General features: G+C 30.0%; 1 protein-coding gene and 1 long non-coding RNA gene across 2 annotated transcripts; both read right to left on the reverse strand.

The window, feature by feature from the left end:
* Positions 1 to 4,308: 4,308 nt before the first annotated feature.
* On the reverse strand, positions 4,309 to 6,386 carry LOC127902113 (uncharacterized). The gene is made up of 2 exons (XR_008054621.1): positions 6,218 to 6,386; positions 4,309 to 4,660 (listed from the first exon to the last, which is right to left on the reverse strand). It is a non-coding gene; the product is annotated as an uncharacterized LOC127902113 (long non-coding RNA).
* A 2,273-nt stretch (positions 6,387 to 8,659) lies between these two features.
* LOC102615125 (indole-3-acetic acid-amido synthetase GH3.17-like) lies at positions 8,660 to 11,055 on the reverse strand. The gene is made up of 4 exons (XM_006494727.3): positions 10,609 to 11,055; positions 10,417 to 10,518; positions 9,461 to 10,302; positions 8,660 to 9,372 (listed from the first exon to the last, which is right to left on the reverse strand). The coding sequence occupies exons 1-4, from the start codon at positions 10,953 to 10,955 to the stop codon at positions 8,783 to 8,785; spliced, it is 1,881 nt and encodes a 626-aa protein (XP_006494790.2). The 5' UTR covers positions 10,956 to 11,055; the 3' UTR covers positions 8,660 to 8,782.
* Positions 11,056 to 20,014: the final 8,959 nt, after the last annotated feature.

Below are 20,014 nucleotides of genomic sequence, written 5' to 3' on the forward strand. Positions count from 1 at the left end.
AGAGAGAGAGAGCAGTAACACCAACTATAAAGAGAAAGAGCCTTTAAATTTGTTATAAGGGAAAGAGAATAAGAAGATCGTAATAGCTGAGAAGGGAAAGAGTAGCAATACCAATGATAGAGAGAAAGAGCATTTAGATCTGTGATAAGGGAGAGAGAATGAGAAGACTATGATAAGATTTTAGGAGAACGAAATAGATGGGTGAGCCTTGGATTCTATTTTTTGATTTATTTCTAAGTTTATTTTGTAATTCATTTAGAAAAAATTCGCAGTTTTATAACTATAAAAGAAAATTTGTATTATTCATTTTATAATTTTTTTTTGGAATTTGGCCCACTGAACTTGGATTCATAAAAAAAAATTAAAAGTGGCCCAAAAGATGTTACCAAATAGGCCATAATTCTTTGTCAATTTAGTTACAATGTTAGTCAATGTTGTTGATGCTTCTACAAAACATCATAATATTTTTCAAAGAGAAACATTCTCAAGCTGTTACTAAAGCACTCAATGATGGTGTACTTTTAAGTGGACGAGGTTTAAATCAAGAGGTTACTTTGAAGCAATTTGTTGATACATGTTAGGGCTCACATTATGGTACATTATTAAGCATAATCACCATGTTTCTATCTATTATTGATGTGCTTGAGATAATTTGAAATAAGGGAATTATAAACAAAGATTTCAAGCTACAATATTATTGAATTGCATGTAGTCATTTGATTTTGTGTTTAGCTTGTTGTTGATAACAAAAATACTTGGATTTGCACATGAGTTACCACAAGCATTACAAAAAAAAAAAAAAAAGGACCAAAACATTGTGAATACTATGAAATTATTTAAGTGTATAAGAGAAACTCGTAAAAAATAAGAGAGAATGGATGGGACTTTACTTAGTGAAACTTCTTCTTATTGTATGAAGCATGATATGTTCCTAATAGGGATGATTCCTTTCAAGCTCGAGGAAGATCACAACATAAGGTTCAAAAGTTCACAAATATGCATCGTTTTCTTGTTGAATTATTTTATGCAATTAAGGACATGCAACTTTAAGAATTAAACAATTGTTTCAATGAGATCAATATTGAGTTGCTTCTTTCCTTGGTATGTTTATGCCCTAATGACTCATTTGCAACTTTTGACAAACAAAAACTACTTCACCTTGCTGAGTTTTATCCAAATGATTTTTTCAGAATGGATCTTATGGTACTTGAAATTCAATTTAATGTTTACACTATGGATGTGGGCTGTGAAAACAAATTTTTAAGATTCAAAGGCATTGATAAGCCAGCAAAAAAAATGGTTGAGACTAAAAATAATAAATTGTATTCATTAGCTTATTTATTGGTGATATTAGCATTCGTTTTACCAATTGCCACAACTATAGCAAAAAAAGCAATTTAGCTATGAATTTTGTGAAAAATCGTCTGCGAAATCGGATGGAAAATTAATGATTGAATAATAATATTTATTTTTACATTAATTGTAAATATTAGAATCTGACTATAATATTACAATCAAAGTATAACATATATTATATGAGACTACTATTGATATTTATAATTAAAATATTATTAAGATTAATTTATATTAATTTTTATGAATCACTGTCCCTCAAATTTTGTAAAAAAAAATATTGTCATCACTTAATTATTTGTAATAATTAAGGAAAGAATTTAACCTCCACAAAATTCGAACTATACCCTCACAATTGTGACATGTCAGTGATGGCACCATAGAAGACTTACCCATACCAATGAATTTATTTAGATATCAAGATATAATAGTAAGGCAGACATGGGTATGTGATGTCAAATCTAATACACGGTGTCAGACGGAGGGTGCGTGCGTGCCGATTTTGTTAAAACAAGAAAGACCCACAATTATAGTCTTTTCATTTTCACACAATAAAGCTTTTTATCTCTGAGTCAACCTACAGTGCAGCGCTGTATCTCATACAGCGCATGCACGCAACCAGTACAACCGGTTTTTAACCGGTTAACATAATAAATATTACATTTTAATTTGTTTTTAATGCGAAAAAAATATGAAAAAAATAGGAAAAAAAAGATAAAATTGTAATTAAATGAAGCAAAAGAATATAATAATTTTAAATTTATAAATAGTATAAGAAACTATACAAGTATTATAAACAAGTCACAAAATAACTATATTCCCACTTATTTTGTCACATTTCAATATTTATAGTGCATGTTTCGAGTTTACTTTTCAAATTCCTATTTTTTTGTTACGATTTATCTAAATTTTGGTAAGTTATTTCAACTTATTTTTCCACCAGTTTTTGGTTCTATATTTTCACTTTTTTCATTAAATTCCAACTTTTTACGTGGATATTTTAAGTTTACTTTCAACATTCCTACATTCCATTAGCCTTTATCTAATTTCTGGTAAGTTATTCCAACTCATTTTCCCACCACTTTTAAGTCCTAAATTCCAACTATTTTTATAGAGTTTCAACATTTTCGGTAGATATTTCTAGTTTACTTTTAGAGCCCTACTTCGCATTGGAATTTATCAAATTCTTAGTCCATTATTCCAATTTTTGGGTTGAGTTCATCAACTCTTGTTGCCACTACTTTTTGATTCTATATTCCTATTCCTTTTATTGAATTCTAATATTTTGGGTGAGAGTTTCAAGTTCACTTTTTAGATCCCCATTTCCTGTTAAAATTTATCAATTTCTTTGTTAGGTTATTCCGACTTTTAGGTTAAAGTTATCAACTGTTATTACCACCAGTTTTTCCTTTTATGTTTCTACTCTTTTTATGGAATTTCAATATTTTGGATGGATATTTTAAGTTCATTTTTAGATCCCTACTTCTCTTTAAAATATATCGATTTCTTGCTAAGTTATTCCAAGTTTTGGGTTAGGCTCTTCAATTCATATTCCCACTACTTTTTGGTTATTTATTCCTGCTCTTTTTATTAAATTTCAATATTTTGGGTGGATGTTTCAAGTTCACTTCTTATATCCCTACTTCCTGTTGAAATTTATCAAATTCCTGGTAAATTGTTCGTACTTTTCGGTTAAATTCATCAACTCTTTTTCCTACTAGTTTTTTGTTTTATATTTCTACTTTTTTTATTGAATTTTAAAATTTCAGGTGTATGTTTCAATTTCACTTTTTGGATCCCTACTTATAGTTGGAATTTATCAAATTGTGGGTGAGTCGTTTCCAATTTTGCGTTATGTTCTTCAACTCTTGTTCCCACTACTTTTTGGTTCTATATTTCTACTTTTTTTAATGAATTCCAATATTTTGAATAGAAGTTTCAAGTTTATTTTTTAGATTCCAACTTGTCATTAGAATTTATCAAATTCTTAATAAGTTATTCCAACTTTTGTATTAAGTTCTTCAACTTTTATTTCCAGTACCTTTTAGTTATATATTCCAGGTTTTTTTTAATGAATTCCAACATTTTGGGTGAAAGTTTCAAATTCAATTCTTAGTCCCTATTTCCCATTGGAATTTATCAAACTATCGTTGCGTAATTCCAACTTTCAGGTTAACTCTCCCACTTTTTTCCCACTATTTTTTGGTTCTATATACCAAGACTTTTTATTGAATTCCAACATGTAGGTGTGTGTTTCAAGTTTATTTTTCATGTCTCTAGTTCCCATTGAAATTTACTAAATCATCAGTAAGTCGTTCCAATTTATGGGTTCAGCTCTTTAATAGTTACTTCTACCATTTTTTTGGTTTTATATTCCAAATGTTTTTACTGTATGCCAACATTTTAGGTGGTTGTTACGAGTCACATTTTATTATAGTAAAACATTAAAATATTGAGGTAAATTGCGTTTGACCCCGCTTTTTTTTAATAAATATCAACTTACAATATAATTTTGAAAAATCATTGTTGCAACCCTCAATTTTTTTCAACACTATGAATTTGTATAAGTCCACTCCCCTCCCCCCCGGCCCCCAACGGTCTTTGTTACTTCATGGTATTTCTTGAATTTAATCGTATGTATACTTTAAACTTTTGATCTTTTACATATTAATGCTCATTTTATTATTTTACATAATTGTGCTTAGATTTTTTTAAAAACAATTGTGCAACATATAATTTTCATCATTATATTTAGTTTTAAAAATTATTTCTTTAATCTCTCATCAATCTTTAGCTTAAGATTGACAAAGTAACATTGACTTAAATCCAGTTCTATTAAGTCGCCATTAATTTATCTTTACCAAGTACATTAAACACAATAAAAGTAACTCAAATTAAACAATAATTTTATAAACACATTAGAAAATCATTGCAATCAAGGAAAAAGAAAATATATTAAATATTAAAATTAATTTTCTCTAATAGAAAATTTCAATGCTATAATTTTTAAGAGAAATTATTTCTACACCATCTTTCTTTTGGAGAACAAATTAAAAAAAAAGTTCATTTACAACCAATGCCAATTCTTGTTCACTACTCAACTATGCACCATTAGAGAAAAAAAGATAAAATAATCCCAAGGGATTATAGAAAACTAATTTTATTATTTCTATTTCCCCTTTGATCTGGAGACAGCCAGCTGAAGCTTGGGCTGCTCACCAGCCTTACTTGGATTCAACCACTTGAGAGGATGCCAATAGCAGTTTCTGCGTCAAATGCTTTGCAATATTTTCCCTTGCCAATCATTCTATATTGGAAGCATAAAACATTAAAAAAAAAGACTTATAAAAAAATGAAATGACAATTCAAAATGTTATATAATTTAAGTTAATTACAAAACTTTAACAAGACAAGAAAAAAATTAAGAACATTAATCGTGAAAAAAATTAATAATGATTAAAAAATATATATCTTAATGTATGAAGCGACAAACGAAACCTTAGGCCTAAAGGATATATTTTTTGATGAAATTTTAAAAAATAAATTTTATATTTTCTTTTTAGGTTTCTGAACAATAAATAAAGTTATTTTAAAAAAAAAGTATCAAGAATAATAATATAAAATATGAAAATTTAAATAATATACAAAAATTATTAGAATTAAAAATTGTGAAAATGGGTAAATATGTTTTCATTTAGGCAGTAGTTTTCCTGCCTAGATGAAGCAAAATTCTTTTAGTGTTATATCAAAATAAAAAAAATTAATTGAATACTATTTAGAGTAATATATTATATAATATTTTTAAATTTACAATTTATATGTACATTATAAACTATAATTTAATGGTATTTGATAATCTGTATACATGCACTTTATGGTAAAGTCCAACGATCCACCGAATATTAACTCAAAAACCTACTCCCATAAATATACAAAGAGATACATACTTTATTTTAAATAACAATGTAATATTATAGTTACATTATTAATTATTTAGCTTTTATAGTATAATGTCGACAATAATTTACAATGATAATTAGCAACATTTCTCAATAAATTATTAAAAAGTTTATTACGATAAAATGTTGTTATATTTAGAACATACGCTCATTTTGATTAAAAGAAAAGTGATATTGATAAAATTATCATATATGTGTTCAATTTACCAATAATAATAGTAAGGCTAACAAAGATACTTATTAACAACATTAGTAATGGATATTAAGAGTTATAGTATCATTAATCATAATACTAGTAATAAAACAATATCATTAAATATTAACATTACATGTAATCATGTATAAGCTCCTATAACAATTCATAGAATTTTTTGTGACTTCAAATTAGTGAGTAAATGAGACCATAAAAAGTAATTTAATGAATTTCTTAGAAATTTGTGTGAAATATTTTTAATAAGATTTTTCATCTTATAGTTACCCATGTCCAGAACTAAATTGTACTATTTATATTAGTCACTAGTACAAATAATATTGAAAACAAAAATATTTTGAGTAATGACAATACTTGGCACTATCAATAATATAGAGTTGACCAAATAGGCAAAAATTTGCAAAAGAAAAAAAATTAAAGAGGTCTCACTAATTTTTATATTGCAAAACATTTGTAGATTTATAATGTCATAATAAACAATGATATAAGTTGTTTATGATCAATTTCATTATTAAAAATGATTGCATTGATTTATAATTAATATAGTTTACACTAATATAAATATTATTCACGTTATTTACAACATTACATGTTTTAAAATATATTATTATGTTAGGGGGTCTTTGATAGTCGTCTAAATTAAGTGAAGTCTTTAATATTTAGTTAAAAGATGAGGGAGCAAAGTGATAATTACCAGGATATTTGCCGATTCCAGTGTTCCACCATCTGTTTCGGTGACCTATTTTATGCCTAAAATTACGAAGCCGTTGGATTGCTTATAAAGTAATCTAACGGCCAATAAATTTAGAATAAAAAATTAAACTTCCGCTGTATCTTATGCAGCGCTTTATTACAGGCGGACCCTTTATCTCTAGAGACTCGGGACACAACATGGCAATGGAATAGTCCCGATCTCAATTCTATTTGTGGGGTCTTGGGGCTTTTATAAGGGTGCACAACCCTCCGGGGTTTGAGTCAAAGACAGCTACAGAGCTTGTCTTTCTCCCCCGGCACACGAGTGCTTTAACGAACTGTCATTTCTCATTTGATTTGCCAACCACTTTAGACATTGATTTGACACTCTCTAGATTTTCCTACTTTTTGCCAGGAGGCCCGAAGGGGTACAATTGAGCTTATCAATGCAACAATTAATAGAAATGTTAGTTTTGTCCGGAATAATCCAATGAACTTGATTTTTACGGTGAAAGTAAAAGGTCCCAATAATATAGACTATTTTTTCTGATCAAACTAGCCTCATCGACAACTAAGCTTTTCGATATTTGATCACTTATCATAATCTTAAAATCATAGAGCATAGATGATATATTAGAAAACTTTAATTAGAGTTGAAGATGTAGATTAATTAGACAACATCAACGTGAGGATGTCATTGAATGAATTCAGCTATCAAGGCTTTCGTTAAGAACTTAAGAATTAAGATGGCTTTAGAAAGATCTAAAAATATGATGAAAGCTAGGTGGCAAGAGCCTTTCTTCGCAGACCCACAAATAATAAATGGATGCTCTCTTTTGATTAGAGAAGTTAAAGAAAAGACAGAGAAGAAATGCAAATAGAGCCATACATTCTACTGTGATGGTATAATGAAAGGTGGGGGAGGAGCGGATGTCTCTGATTATGGGTAGAGATGGAGGGGTTAAGGCCACATGTTCCCCATAAATGCTTGAGACAAAGCTCAAAGGCCTGTTTGTAAAGACTTTCCATATCCCTTTGTACAGTTTTATGTCGCCTTGGGTTGCTCTCATTGTCCCCTTTTCTTTTGTCCACGGTTCATGAATCTCACCCTAACTTCCTGTATTCGTGGCCGCTTGTTGACCTTTGCCTCCGTGTTTGGCCATTAGGGTGGTAATTTGGCTCACTAATAAGACACGAAAGTTTCAATTTCAAATTCTTATAAAATAAAATGAACAATAATTATATTATTGCAAAATTACTTTTTAATCGAGTGATGTATACTCGTTTATTTAATTTTTTTTTAAAAGTTTAGACCTTGTATATTCTCTTATTTTCATAATAAATATTAATTTTTTAGTTCACTTATTTTTAAGTACATTTGGCCAATTTTGGGCCCATATTCTCTATATACAAGATGCAACGCTAGAAGTCAAGAACCCATCCAGTTGTTGGCTTTTGCCTGCATATTACCTCGTCGTATAAGGGCCTTGTATATAACTACATAGAAAGTTCTCATTTATTATTTCTATCTTGGGTGGCAGACCAAAGATTGATAAGGAAGTTATGTAAATGTCTATTAATTCTGAGCTTATTGCTTTTCAGAGCCACGCAACAGCCTGGGAGCAACGTGTTGAGTTCCATGGGTGTCCTTCAATATTTTCTTTAAAATTGCCTCATCTATTATGTCATCTTTTGGTTTCCCTACCTTACGTTATGTGGGATCTAATGTTTAAAAACCATTTGGTTACGAGCATGAGACAGCTATTAATTTATTTTATCTTTCTTTTTTTTTTTGTTAAAATCATCAAGATGGTGGGGGAATTATGTTAGATTCCTACTTGTAATATAGATCAGAAAATGAGATACAAAATGAGGGAGAAAGACCAAAACCTCTAATATAAAGGAAAAAAACATAACAAGGCATAAAAGAAAACAATCACCTAATATGAAGAGTTTTAGAAGCATCCAAATGAAGAATATCAATCAAACCAACTCGAAGGTCTGGATAACCTAGGAACCGCTGACGAACCTGATGAGAACACGCCCACTTGGCTATAAAACCAATACCAAATGTAGTCTCTCGTAAAACATACCTGATAAGTACTGAGGGGCCAGAAAAAAAAAAAAAAGTACGAACACGACTAAGGAGATAAGCAAAATCCCACCACACAAAGCCATAAGAATTGATCCATTATATTTTTCACTTGATATATTTTACAAATAAATTTCAAGAAAATGATAATGTTTGAAAGTGGAAGTGAAACATCAGTTCCTTAGCACATCCATGCAACTTTAGCTAAATAAATTTGGTGGATGAAAATCTGTCTATTCTCCTTACCAAAAAAGTCATTCATCATGTGCGAAGGTGTAATGGTATCATCATATAGCAATGGTTGTACTTAGCTTTTTGTTAACTTAGCAAATTAAGAAGAATTTTTGCAAATTGAACAAAGAAGACAAGCTATTAAATAATCTAATTGGCATACAAATTAATTCTGGGGTCCGGCATACAACTAATAATAAGCCAAGTACAACTTCTACAAATCAAATTGTGATTCCTAGTCATTTATTTGTTTACTGTTATTCCAAATGGCTCCCATGATGGAACTCTTTTGCTGAAAAACCTTCCCACCACCTTTGAATCCAATAGGTTTATTGCTTCCTCAGATTTGATGCACCTAGGGGTCTTGTATTGGTTAACAGAAGAGCCCTGAGATACAGAAAAATCCATAAGTGCATCAAAGGTTCCATCTTTCACCACCCTTATCTCCAATGGACCTATTGAATTGTCCTTTTTCCGGCACCTCCTATACACAGAATCAAGTGATTCTTCAACTCTAGAGCAGCATTGCTCCATTATATCAGTATCAAGCTCTGACAAATTATTACTTCCTTTTGACTTAAGCTCCCAAAATACTACATAGTGACCTGGAATGGAGCAAGTGTCAGCATAGGCAGTGTACTCAGTTAGCAGGAACCCAAGAGGCTCAATAAGTAGCTTTGCTTCTGTCACTGCTTTTAGTAAATCTTCTTCATTGGTTTTATCTGTGTCAATGCTCAGGATCACGTTTTTCCGATGCACAAACCAGAATTGAGGAGCATTGTTGTGAAATCCTGTAACCATAAGAATGTCTCCAACTCTGTACCTATATAGGCCTGCAAAGAAAATTAAACGGAAAAAAAGATCACTCACCCAATGACATACAGTATGAAAAGTTTTATGCTAATGAATTGGTAAAGCTACCTGTAAAAGTTGTGACAACAAGCTCATAACAATGACCCAGTTTCACATTCGTTAGATCAACAATTTCGGTTTCATCATGTTGGCAATCCTGATCTGAAATGCCATTGCACTGGAACTCTTGAGTCAACTCTCCATTGCTTTTCTCCACCGGTAAGAACTCGAAATAGGCCATGTTAGGGAGGAGGGTATAAGAGACGTCAGAAGGCTTGCAAAGTGGTTTAAAATTTATACCAAAGTAGCATTCAGAAGATGCATACATTGTTGAAACTAACGGAAGCCCACCACTGTAAAACTCAAGTATTGGAATATACTGGGCCATAGAACCTGTTACAATTACTTCAATGTACTTAGTTCTAGGCCAAATTTTCTTAATTATCCCCTCCCATGATTCCCCACCACATTCATTCTCAATCAAATTAGCCAAATCTTGATTAGCCCTTCCAAGTATTAGGGATACAGCATTTCTGCAGCTGGGATCCGTGATCCAGTCACTTACATGACCAATTCTTATATTGCTGCATAACTCTTTCCAGTAATCTTCCAAGAACTTTATAGCGCGTAAAAAGGCAGATGCAAAAACAGCACCAACCCTTAGAACCTCGTCGCGTTGTACTAAACCACAGAGTAATTGGCAGTACATACTCTGCTTGCTGTCAGGACACAAGATGGTCTCATCAGGACTTGTGTAAACATTGTACCGATTGAATGGCCTGTTCCTGAAGCTGTTGCTCTTGTAGTAGCTTGTTAGCACTGGCCTCGCCATCAAACCAGATGGTGTTCTAATTTCTGGTTTCACAAACAATAAGTACATTGCTTTCCCTTTGTCCAAGTCATCCACATATCTGCAAGTAGAAATAACAGAAACAAAAATTGTTCAGTGACATTTGTATGAATCGCCCCTTGTCCCCCTCTTTTGGGTTACTGTTGCATTCATTTTTCAAAACGTTGCTACTCACTTGTTCATAACGGGAATAAGCATGTTATAAAAAAATGTCTTCCTCTCCAAGTCTTCATCAGTTGATGGCATCATTTTCGGCTGACCACCTGAAGTTCCAGAGCTGCAACAAATAATAATAATAAGTCAATTACTTTAACAAAGAACATGAATTAATATGACAAGATAGTGTGTGTGTGTGTGTATTTTGCACCTTGTAAGGAACTCAGTAATTGGTTGAGCTGAAATGATATCTGAAGGCTCGCCGTTGGCAATTCTCTCAATGTAAGGCTTGATATCTTCATAATTCACAACAGGAACATTTTTCTTGAAAACTTGTAACGCGTCTACATCAAAATGGCCAATATTGAGATTGAAATAGCCTTTAAGATATTCAGTTTTCGCATTTCGGGTTAAAATTTCCTTGAGAACCTGCAGTTGTATTTGATATGCATTTGTGGTGAGGTCCTCCAAAAGCTTCATTCCAGCTTCGTTATCATTTGGATCATAGTGTGGTGGTGGTAGCAACATCCTTGCCAATGTTACCGGCTGTTTGTTCATCAAGCAGTACAATTCATATTATTTTCAAAAGGCTTCTTGTGTTTGAGGGGTAGCTGCTGCTGAAAGATTATAATTGGGGGAGGGGGCGAATGATTAAATAACTGATTTTCAGGAAGGAAATGCAAGGGAAGAAGGTCCTACACACATGGCCTTGTCTGGTCAGTTCAAGCTGTGATATAATTAGATAAAACTATTACTGGTCAATACCAACAGATACAACCAACAGTCCCTTCTTATAAAATTAAAAATTAATTAATTAGACTTTCAAAGCTAATGACAAGATTTGTTTGTTTAAGATTTTCTTTTGGTTAGTGATTAAGTATTCAATCATTAATAATGATGATGATCAATTTAAACCCATAACGAGATAATCGGACAATATTGCAATCATGGCATGAAGCTTGCTCTGTTAAGAGAGTGCGGCAGCAAAAGCTAAATTTGAAGACATGGGGCTTGTTAAGATATCAGATTAAGATCATGTTTGCGGTTCTTGTGCAGCATTATTGTTTGAACAATAATGCTGGTTTGACAAAAGAAATTTTACAAAAGTTTGACAAAAAATCCCAAAACACAGTGTTTTTATTTCAGTTGAAAAGTTTAAAAAAAAAAAAAAGTTGAAAGCATGCAAACCCCAATTTCTCAAATTTGCGTCAAGTGATACTATTTACTCACAATTGGACGGTTTCTATAAATTGATGAATTTCTTATTTTGCTAAATTTTTGCATGGGTTTTAATTTTGAATTGGGGTTTTCGTGGCTGTTTATTGCTACTTCTGCTGTTATTTAGAGCTTTAATCATTGCTGTTTATTTCTGATTTCACAACAGTTTATAGAGCTATTTGTTATTTGATGCTGATTAAAGTTATGAGTAATATTATATTTACTTAATCAGGATACTTTATTTATATACCAACTGATGTATTATCAATAGAAATTCACCATTTAAATATGAAATGATAATTTTTAATAACTAATTATCACTTACGACAATCAAATAATGTCACATCAGTTGATATATAAATTAAGTAGAGATAACATTATTGTAAAGTTATATTTCTTTTTTTTAATTAAAACAAAGTACAGTGTTTTGGGTTTTTTTTAAAAAAAATTGTAAATTTTTTTTGGTCAAAATAGTATTATTATATTACCTTAATATGTATTTTTGGTCAAAATAGTATTATTATATTACCTTAATATGTATTGTAGTATAGACTTATTGTAATATTTACTATAAGTGCGTTGAACTTCACCCACTTGCTAATTGAAGGATTTTTATAGAATTGGAGGACTTTGATCAATGAAAATTTACATTGGTTGCGTTGAACTACACCCACTTGCTAATTGAAGGATTTGAGGACAAACAGACGACTAGTACTAGCTGTATCAAGTAAAATGATCAAGCTAGCAAGTGTCAAGTTGCGTTTTGTAATTCACAAGACCATGCCCCATTTGCTCTCAATCTCTCGTCTATCTAGGCCTCCCCCATTCCCCATAAGATCTCCAATTCACTTTTTTCAATCTCTTTCATTAACCATCAATTTCCAATGTAAATTTGAATTTTACATGGAGAAGTTTATAACATGAAGAAATTCTAGTTCCGTACTGATATGCCACGAACCGTATTTCAATTGAATCAACTTTATATCAACAAAATAAAATAAAATAAAGGTCATATGTATATACTCAAAGGGATCATCTATTCATTAATGTCGACAGGATATGTTGCCGAGCATTTGCTTAGGATTGAAAAGAGCTCCCGTGGGCTGAAACTCACGTAGTCAAGCATTTTGAGGGTGTGAGTTACCATTGGACAACCAACCACACTAACGTAACATAAAATGTTAAACTATCACATAATGATTGATAGATTTGGAAAACAAACAAACAAACTTTAATAAACAAAATGTGTAAACTTAAAGAGTTTGTAATTGCGGTGGTTGATGAAATAAATTATTTTTATTGTGTAGATAAAATAAGTTGTGATTAAAAAAATAATTTTATATTTAATAAGTTATATTACTATTGTTGTTGTGAGTTTAAAAAATAGAATATATGCATTTAGTAAATTTTATTATAAAAATGTTGTTCTATTATAAAATTACTAAAATAGATATAAATTTAAATTATTATTTTTTATTTAATAAACATGGGTAATGCAGGCATTTCTGCATATGGTACTATTTTTCGAGGTTTTAATGGAGCTTTCCATGGTTGTTTCACTATGCTGCTTGGTTATCGTACTTCCATTTTTGCTGAAATTTTCGCAATCAAAGCTATTGAGATTGCTTCATCTATGATTTGGTGTTTCATTTGGCTTGAAAATGATTCCACAGCGGCACTAGCTTGCCTTCACAGTCCTCGTTACTGTCATCCCTAGCAGCTTCGAATACAATGATTGAATTGTAAGAGTATGATCAATAAAATGCAATTTCATTACAGTCATATCTATCATAAGTGTAATACTGTAGCAGATGAGATTAAATAATATGGAAATTTCTTATTCCTCTTATACTTGGTGGGATGAGCAGCTTGTTCCTTCACGTGAAAGTCTGCATCAAGACTCTTAGGCCATCTCCAATGCTTAACACTATTTTGGTGTAACACCAATACTAAAAATGTACCTTTCTCACACCAAATTTCTATTTCATCTCCAACCTATTTACATCAAATTTTACACTAAAAAGAATATTCTTCTTTTTATTCTTTTAATTCTCAAGAATTAATTCAGTTAACACAATAAATATTACTATTAATATAGATAATTAAGTAATAAGTAATTTTATATCGATTAATAAAAAAAATATAAAAAATTATTAAATTTGCATTTAATTAACTAAATTAGTACATTATGAAAATTAGTACTAAATTGGAGGATCTAACAAAGATCTTCCAGATTACTAAATAATTGTTCTAATTTATGCTAGTAGTAATAGCTTTTTTAATTTGTGTTAATTTAATTTTGTATTTTTAATTTTGTAATATGTAATCTAGTAATTAATGTTATTGGCATTTTATTTTTATTATTAATTTTTGTGTTGAATATTTTTTATTTAAAATATTAGTATAATATTCAAAAATTAAAAAATGAAATTAAAAAATAACAAAAATAATAATAATAACTTAAAATATTATATAAAATAGGACATATATGTAAATAAGAAAAAGTAATAAGAATATTTGAGATTTTTTTTCCCTAACACCAAATGAATAGTGTTGCACCATATTTGGTGCAATACTATTCATAACACCATTTTGGTGTTACATTGGAGAAGAATTTTACATCAAAAATGGTGTAAAAGGTGATTTGGTGTTAGGTTTAGTGCTATATTGGAGATACCCTTATGGGCTCTCCAAGTATCGCTTTTCATGATAGATTTATAAAATTGTTTCTTCCTTTTTTCTTATTTTTATAAAATTTCTCAACATTCATAAAAAATATATATATCTTTCATTTGTATGTTAAGATTTATGAAAAAGTAAGATATAATTTTCTTTTGTTAAAATATTAAGATTATAATACGAACTTTAAAAATGTGTGATTGATTATTTAATAAACTGTTTATACTCCCTACCTCCAAATTTATCAAACACTTTATTAAAAATTATGAAATAAGTTACTTATAGTATTTCAAACGCAATCTTAAATGGGACCTTAGTTTTAATAAATTGATTGGTAAAATAAATAAAAAAAATGCATAATTAATATGGACGGATAACTTTTTTTTTTTTAATATTACAATAGTTATATTGATATTATAATCAAAAGATGAATGCCATGTCTGTTAAAAATGGTGTAGACTATAGAGTGGGCACTAATAAGTGGAATGAGTTGAAATGTCAGCCAGGGAGATAAGTACAAAATGCATTAAACAAACGTCGTACAATCTTATATGGTCTTTCTAGTGGAGACGTAGGTGTTTCCACACCAAGTGAACAAATTAAATATTTATTATCTATTGATTTTTTTTCTCTAAAGATAGGAATGAGTAAAGTCTAAATTAATTTTTTAATTTTATATCTTTTATAAAATTTGAATATGAATGGGCGAGGGCCAGCTAAAGAAATGTATTGGAAAATATCTTAGTTAAGACTTGGGGCAAGGCACAAAATATCTTTGTACAAAAGTACTATTATTAATTTTGTGAACGAAGCTTACTATAATACAACATCAATTTTACTCGTGCTTAAGGTTGAGAGTTTAAGCTTCCTCATATAGTTGTGGGAGTAAAAATTCCTCATAAATTAATTAATGAAATAAATGATTGACACATAGCGCAAGGACTCAAGTTCAGTCTCAGACTTTGGGATCCCTAACATTATTATTTATAAAATATAATTAATTGTTAAGATAATAGTAAATAATTAAAATGTTTCTAATCCATAACTTTTTGGATACTCAAAATTCATAATTCTGATGCATGTAGATAAAGAACAAGTTCAAATGATAATGAAATATAAAAGTTACACTAAGTTGAGTTACGAATTAAATTAGATTAGAGTATATATCATTACAACTTTAACCAAAATTTTCCAGCTCATTTTTTAACTTTGATATTTTAAGACAGATTTATGCTTTGTATTATGTACTATATGATGTATTATGAATATGAAGAAGCTAATTTAAGCTTTGAAAAGTAATTGAAACTAGAAAAAAAAATTACGAACTAATATTTGCATTGCCAAAGAAATGGAAGGACTAATAAAAATGTTTAATTAATTTTGAATATCTGTTATTTAAGGTTTTTCTGCCACTTATATAGCTCAGCCATGTCCTTAAAAAACGTTTAAATTTTACATTTGGTATATATATAATATTTAAGTTTTCACCTACATCCAATCTGTTAGGAAATTGAACTTCCTCCCAAGATCACTCCAAGCAATTTATCAAGCAACAAATTAATAAGAAAATTAAATGGAGAATACACCAATCAAACAACACAAGATTTATGTGGAAAACTCCAAATCCAGAGAAAAACCACGGCCGTTGTCACAAGACAACCAGAGAAAAATATTCACTATGTGGAAAATTATTACAACCACACTCTCAGAAATAAATTTCTCACCCAAGCCTCAAATACATAATCCTGAGAAATACCCCTTAACAAAGCAAACTCGTAATACCCATATTGAGGAGCCAAATGCTCCTTCAATATAACTACATGCTTACGAATATTTCTCTCCCATATTGGAAGCTCTCAATGCTTCACTTGCATTCACCAATTGAATGCTCTCAATTGGATTGCTTCTCTTGGATTTGGATACCAAGCTCTCGAATGAGAGCTTCCTTTTATAGGCAAGATTTTGCCTAAAATCAAGCCCACCAATCTTGATCAAAATTAGTGGCTTAGCCATCAAATTTGATCAACAAATTTGGTCAACAAATTTGAAGCTACCTTTCTTTTTTCTTCTTTTTTTTTTAATCAATTTTCAACAATCTCCACCTTAATTAAAAAAAAAAATACATAACTACTGATATAAAGCACCGTCTTCACCAACAGTCATAATTCTCAACATAGAGAATTATCATACTCCACCATAAAGAGTATATCACTTAGAATCAACCATTCTAAGATTTTTTTCCCGGCACATGTCGAACATATCCGCTGAAAATTATGGTGCAATTCTCATGCTTGGTTTCCCTAAGAATTCTTCAGCCACGACATAACTTTTCCACCACACACCTTGCATTTATACCAAGCCAATGCCCGCGTGCAAACTTGTGGACCCCGCTGATCATAACATGTTCTCTTTCATGGCAACTTGGAGATCTACATGCCAAAAGAACTAACCCAGTCTCCGATCAAAAGGAAACTCACCATCTGCGAGAATATCAGTGTCTCCTTTACTGATTTTGGATTAATTTGCCGAGCCCACTCCACCTTCTTGACAATTTTCTTGAGGTGCCAAAATTGTCCACACCTTCAAATCTTTGTGCATACCAGATTTCACCTTTGACTTGAATTCTCCACAAGCCAATAAAATCATTCTCCCATTAATTTTTCAACAACATCAAACTTCAACCAAGTTTGAAAAACACCAGCTGCTGACATATTTGCTTCCTATTCTCTTCACCACAGATTATTTGGATTGGCTCCCACTGCTTCACGTGAACAGTACCGTATACGTGAATAGTACCCTGACACCAAAACTTCAATCAAGGGCTCTGATACCACTGTTAGGAAATTGAACTTCCTCCCAAGATCACTCCAAGCAATTTATCAAGCAACAAATTAATAAGAAAATTAAATGGAGAATACACCAATCAAACAACACAAGATTTATGTGGAAAACTCCAAATCCAGAGAAAAACCACGGCCGTTGTCACAAGACAACCAGAGAAAAATATTCACTATGTGGAAAATTATTACAACCACACTCTCAGAAATAAATTTCTCACCCAAGCCTCAAATACATAATCCTGAGAAATACCCCTTAACAAAGCAAACTCGTAATACCCATATTGAGGAGCCAAATGCTCCTTCAATATAACTACATGCTTACGAATATTTCTCTCCCATGTTGGAAGCTCTCAATGCTTCACTTGCATTCACCAATTGAATGCTCTCAATTGGATTGCTTCTCTTGGATTTGGATACCAAGCTCTCGAATGAGAGCTTCCTTTTATAGGCAAGATTTTGCCTAAAATCAAGCCCACCAATCTTGATCAAAATTAGTGGCTTAGCCATCAAATTTGGTCAACAAATTTGGTCAACAAATTTGAAGCTACCTTTCTTTTTTCTTCTTTTTTTTTTTAATCAATTTTCAACACAATCACCCATCGAGAAAAAAAATAGAAAAGAAAATATATTTTTAGAAATTAAACTTCGTGTAATTATTTTGCCTCAGTAATTTTTCTATTTTAGTTTAATTACGGAGACTTTTATTTCTTATTTTAATAGAAATAAATTTTATTACTTTTAGCCTATTTATTGACCACAATTATTTCGTTACTCACTCTTTTACAAATTTTCAATCATATAGTGGCAGATTTACAGTTGGACCACATTGGGTAAGAAAAAAATCATAAATTCTCCTTTGTTTTATAAATTTTAAACAATAACAGAGTTTTTATTTTTTTTCATATATATCCATAATTTAATTACCCTTATGTTTTCATCAATTTTAGTTAATAATAGAGTTTCCAATTTGTTTTCAAGTTTGTCCGTAATTTGATTATACATTTTTTCCATTTGAGTGATTTTATAAAATGATTGAATTATATATTTATTGAATAAACTAAAATCTTTAGGGGAGCGAAAATGTTATTACTGTTTTAACATATTTTAAAAAATGTTCTAATTTAAATATATATATGTCAATGTAATATAACATGGTCACTAATATCAAAAGTACTTACAAAAACAACATATAATAACAATTATTAATTTTTTTCACAAATTTTTTATGTGAATTTTGAGATTTTATTTGTTAGTTATGTTAACTAAGAAGATGAAGTAGAAAATAAAATTTATATTTTTTGATAGAAAAATTTTCAACATCTAATTCTTCAAAGAGAATTAGAGCTCATACCAAAGAAACAACAGCACCCAAGTACCTTTTTGTTAAGTTAAGTTTAGTTTATTATTAAAATTTTTGACTAATAATATTTGTATAACTTAAAAAGATTAATTTCATTTATTTGCATGGTAATTAAGTATTTGACTTCAAGTATAAAACTTTTGCTTATGATTTTCAATTAATTGTAATTACGTCTATTGATTTATTTTAACTTGTAATTCTTAATTGATTTATTCATCTTATATAATTACATGTTATTATATGTTGTAATGTTAGATTCCATAATTGAAAAATAGTGTTTTTATATTTGAATTGCTTTTTGTTTTTAACTTATTTATACTTATGGATTTTTATGTCTACTTCGAAATATAAATTTCTTAAGCTCAGGGTAATATAAAATCCTGAGTCTGCCCTTACAATCATAGATGTTGAGAATATTGGCTCACAATCAATAGTAAATGAATTCTATATTTTGAATAAAAACATGGATAACTTATCCATAACACACACATCCATAAGGTGAAATTGTATATAATAATGAAATTTTAATAAATGTTAACGATTAACAAATTATAGTACTTTCATATAAGTTGCGCGCACATTAGTAGAGAGTCAAACGCTAAGATAGTAGTTGAATCTAGGAGTGGGCAATGGTTTAGTTCAGTTCCAAACCAAATTGAACCATTGATTTTTTTTACGATGTATGAGGTTATTTTAGGTAATTTAGGATTTTAGAATATTTATTATTTTAAGATTTTCTATGTTAGTTTGAGTCAATTATAGTATGTATCTTAGTCTTTTATTTCCATTATAATTGTGATTTAGTTTCCATTTTTAGGTTAACTTAGGTAAGTTAGTTTCTTCTATTATAAATAGAGAGGTCTTGTTATTGTTTTAAGAACCTTAGATTCAATTATTCAATAAAATTATCCTTTTATAATTTCCTATGGGATTATCTATCAAAATTTCTCTTGTAGAGTCATTTGGATTAGAGCGTCATTTAATTAATCTCACTTTATACGTTATTAAAAATCTCATTGAGTCGTTTAGATTAGAATGAGATCTAATCACGCTTCGATTAGAGTGTAAGTTAATCGTGTTGGCTTGGTCCGGTAGTAGAACGATATCTAGTGTTTTCTATCCAATAAATTCCGCTTCCGCTACGCTTGCTCCATCATTTTAAAAATAAGAATCGGAACCGAATTGATTTGGTTTTTGGTTCGATTTGATTTTTTTAGTTTTAAACCATAATTTCCTTTATATTTTCTAAATTTTTTTTTTCAGTTTTTGACTTTTCTCATATAAACTTATCAGTCTTTTTTTATTTTAAAAACCAAATCAGTTTGATTCAATTTTTTGGGGCAACAGTTTTTTTACCCACCCCTAGTTGGATCCATAGATTATTGTTAATTTATTTATGTCGTGGTTTTTTTTATTGTTTTTAAGTAAATCATATTTAGGTTAGTGATTAAGGCTCATTGTCTTCCCCTATAAAATGTGCTTTATTTTTACGAATTTCTTATAATACCCAAGTTAAATCT

Source organism: Citrus sinensis, chromosome 5 (assembly GCF_022201045.2).
Source record: "Citrus sinensis cultivar Valencia sweet orange chromosome 5, DVS_A1.0, whole genome shotgun sequence".
Taxonomy (NCBI): Eukaryota; Viridiplantae; Streptophyta; class Magnoliopsida; order Sapindales; family Rutaceae; genus Citrus; species Citrus sinensis.

Excerpts from the sequence above, each read along its gene's own strand:
- LOC102615125 (XM_006494727.3), bottom strand. The coding sequence starts at position 10,955 with ATGAACAAACAGCCGGTAACATTGGCAAGGATGTTGCTACCACCACCA. Across the intron at positions 10,519-10,608 it reads ATTACTGAGTTCCTTACAAG|CTCTGGAACTTCAGGTGGTC; the intron begins GTGCAAAATACA and ends TATTTGTTGCAG. Across the intron at positions 9,373-9,460 it reads TGTTGTCACAACTTTTACAG|GCCTATATAGGTACAGAGTT; the intron begins GTAGCTTTACCA and ends TTTTCTTTGCAG.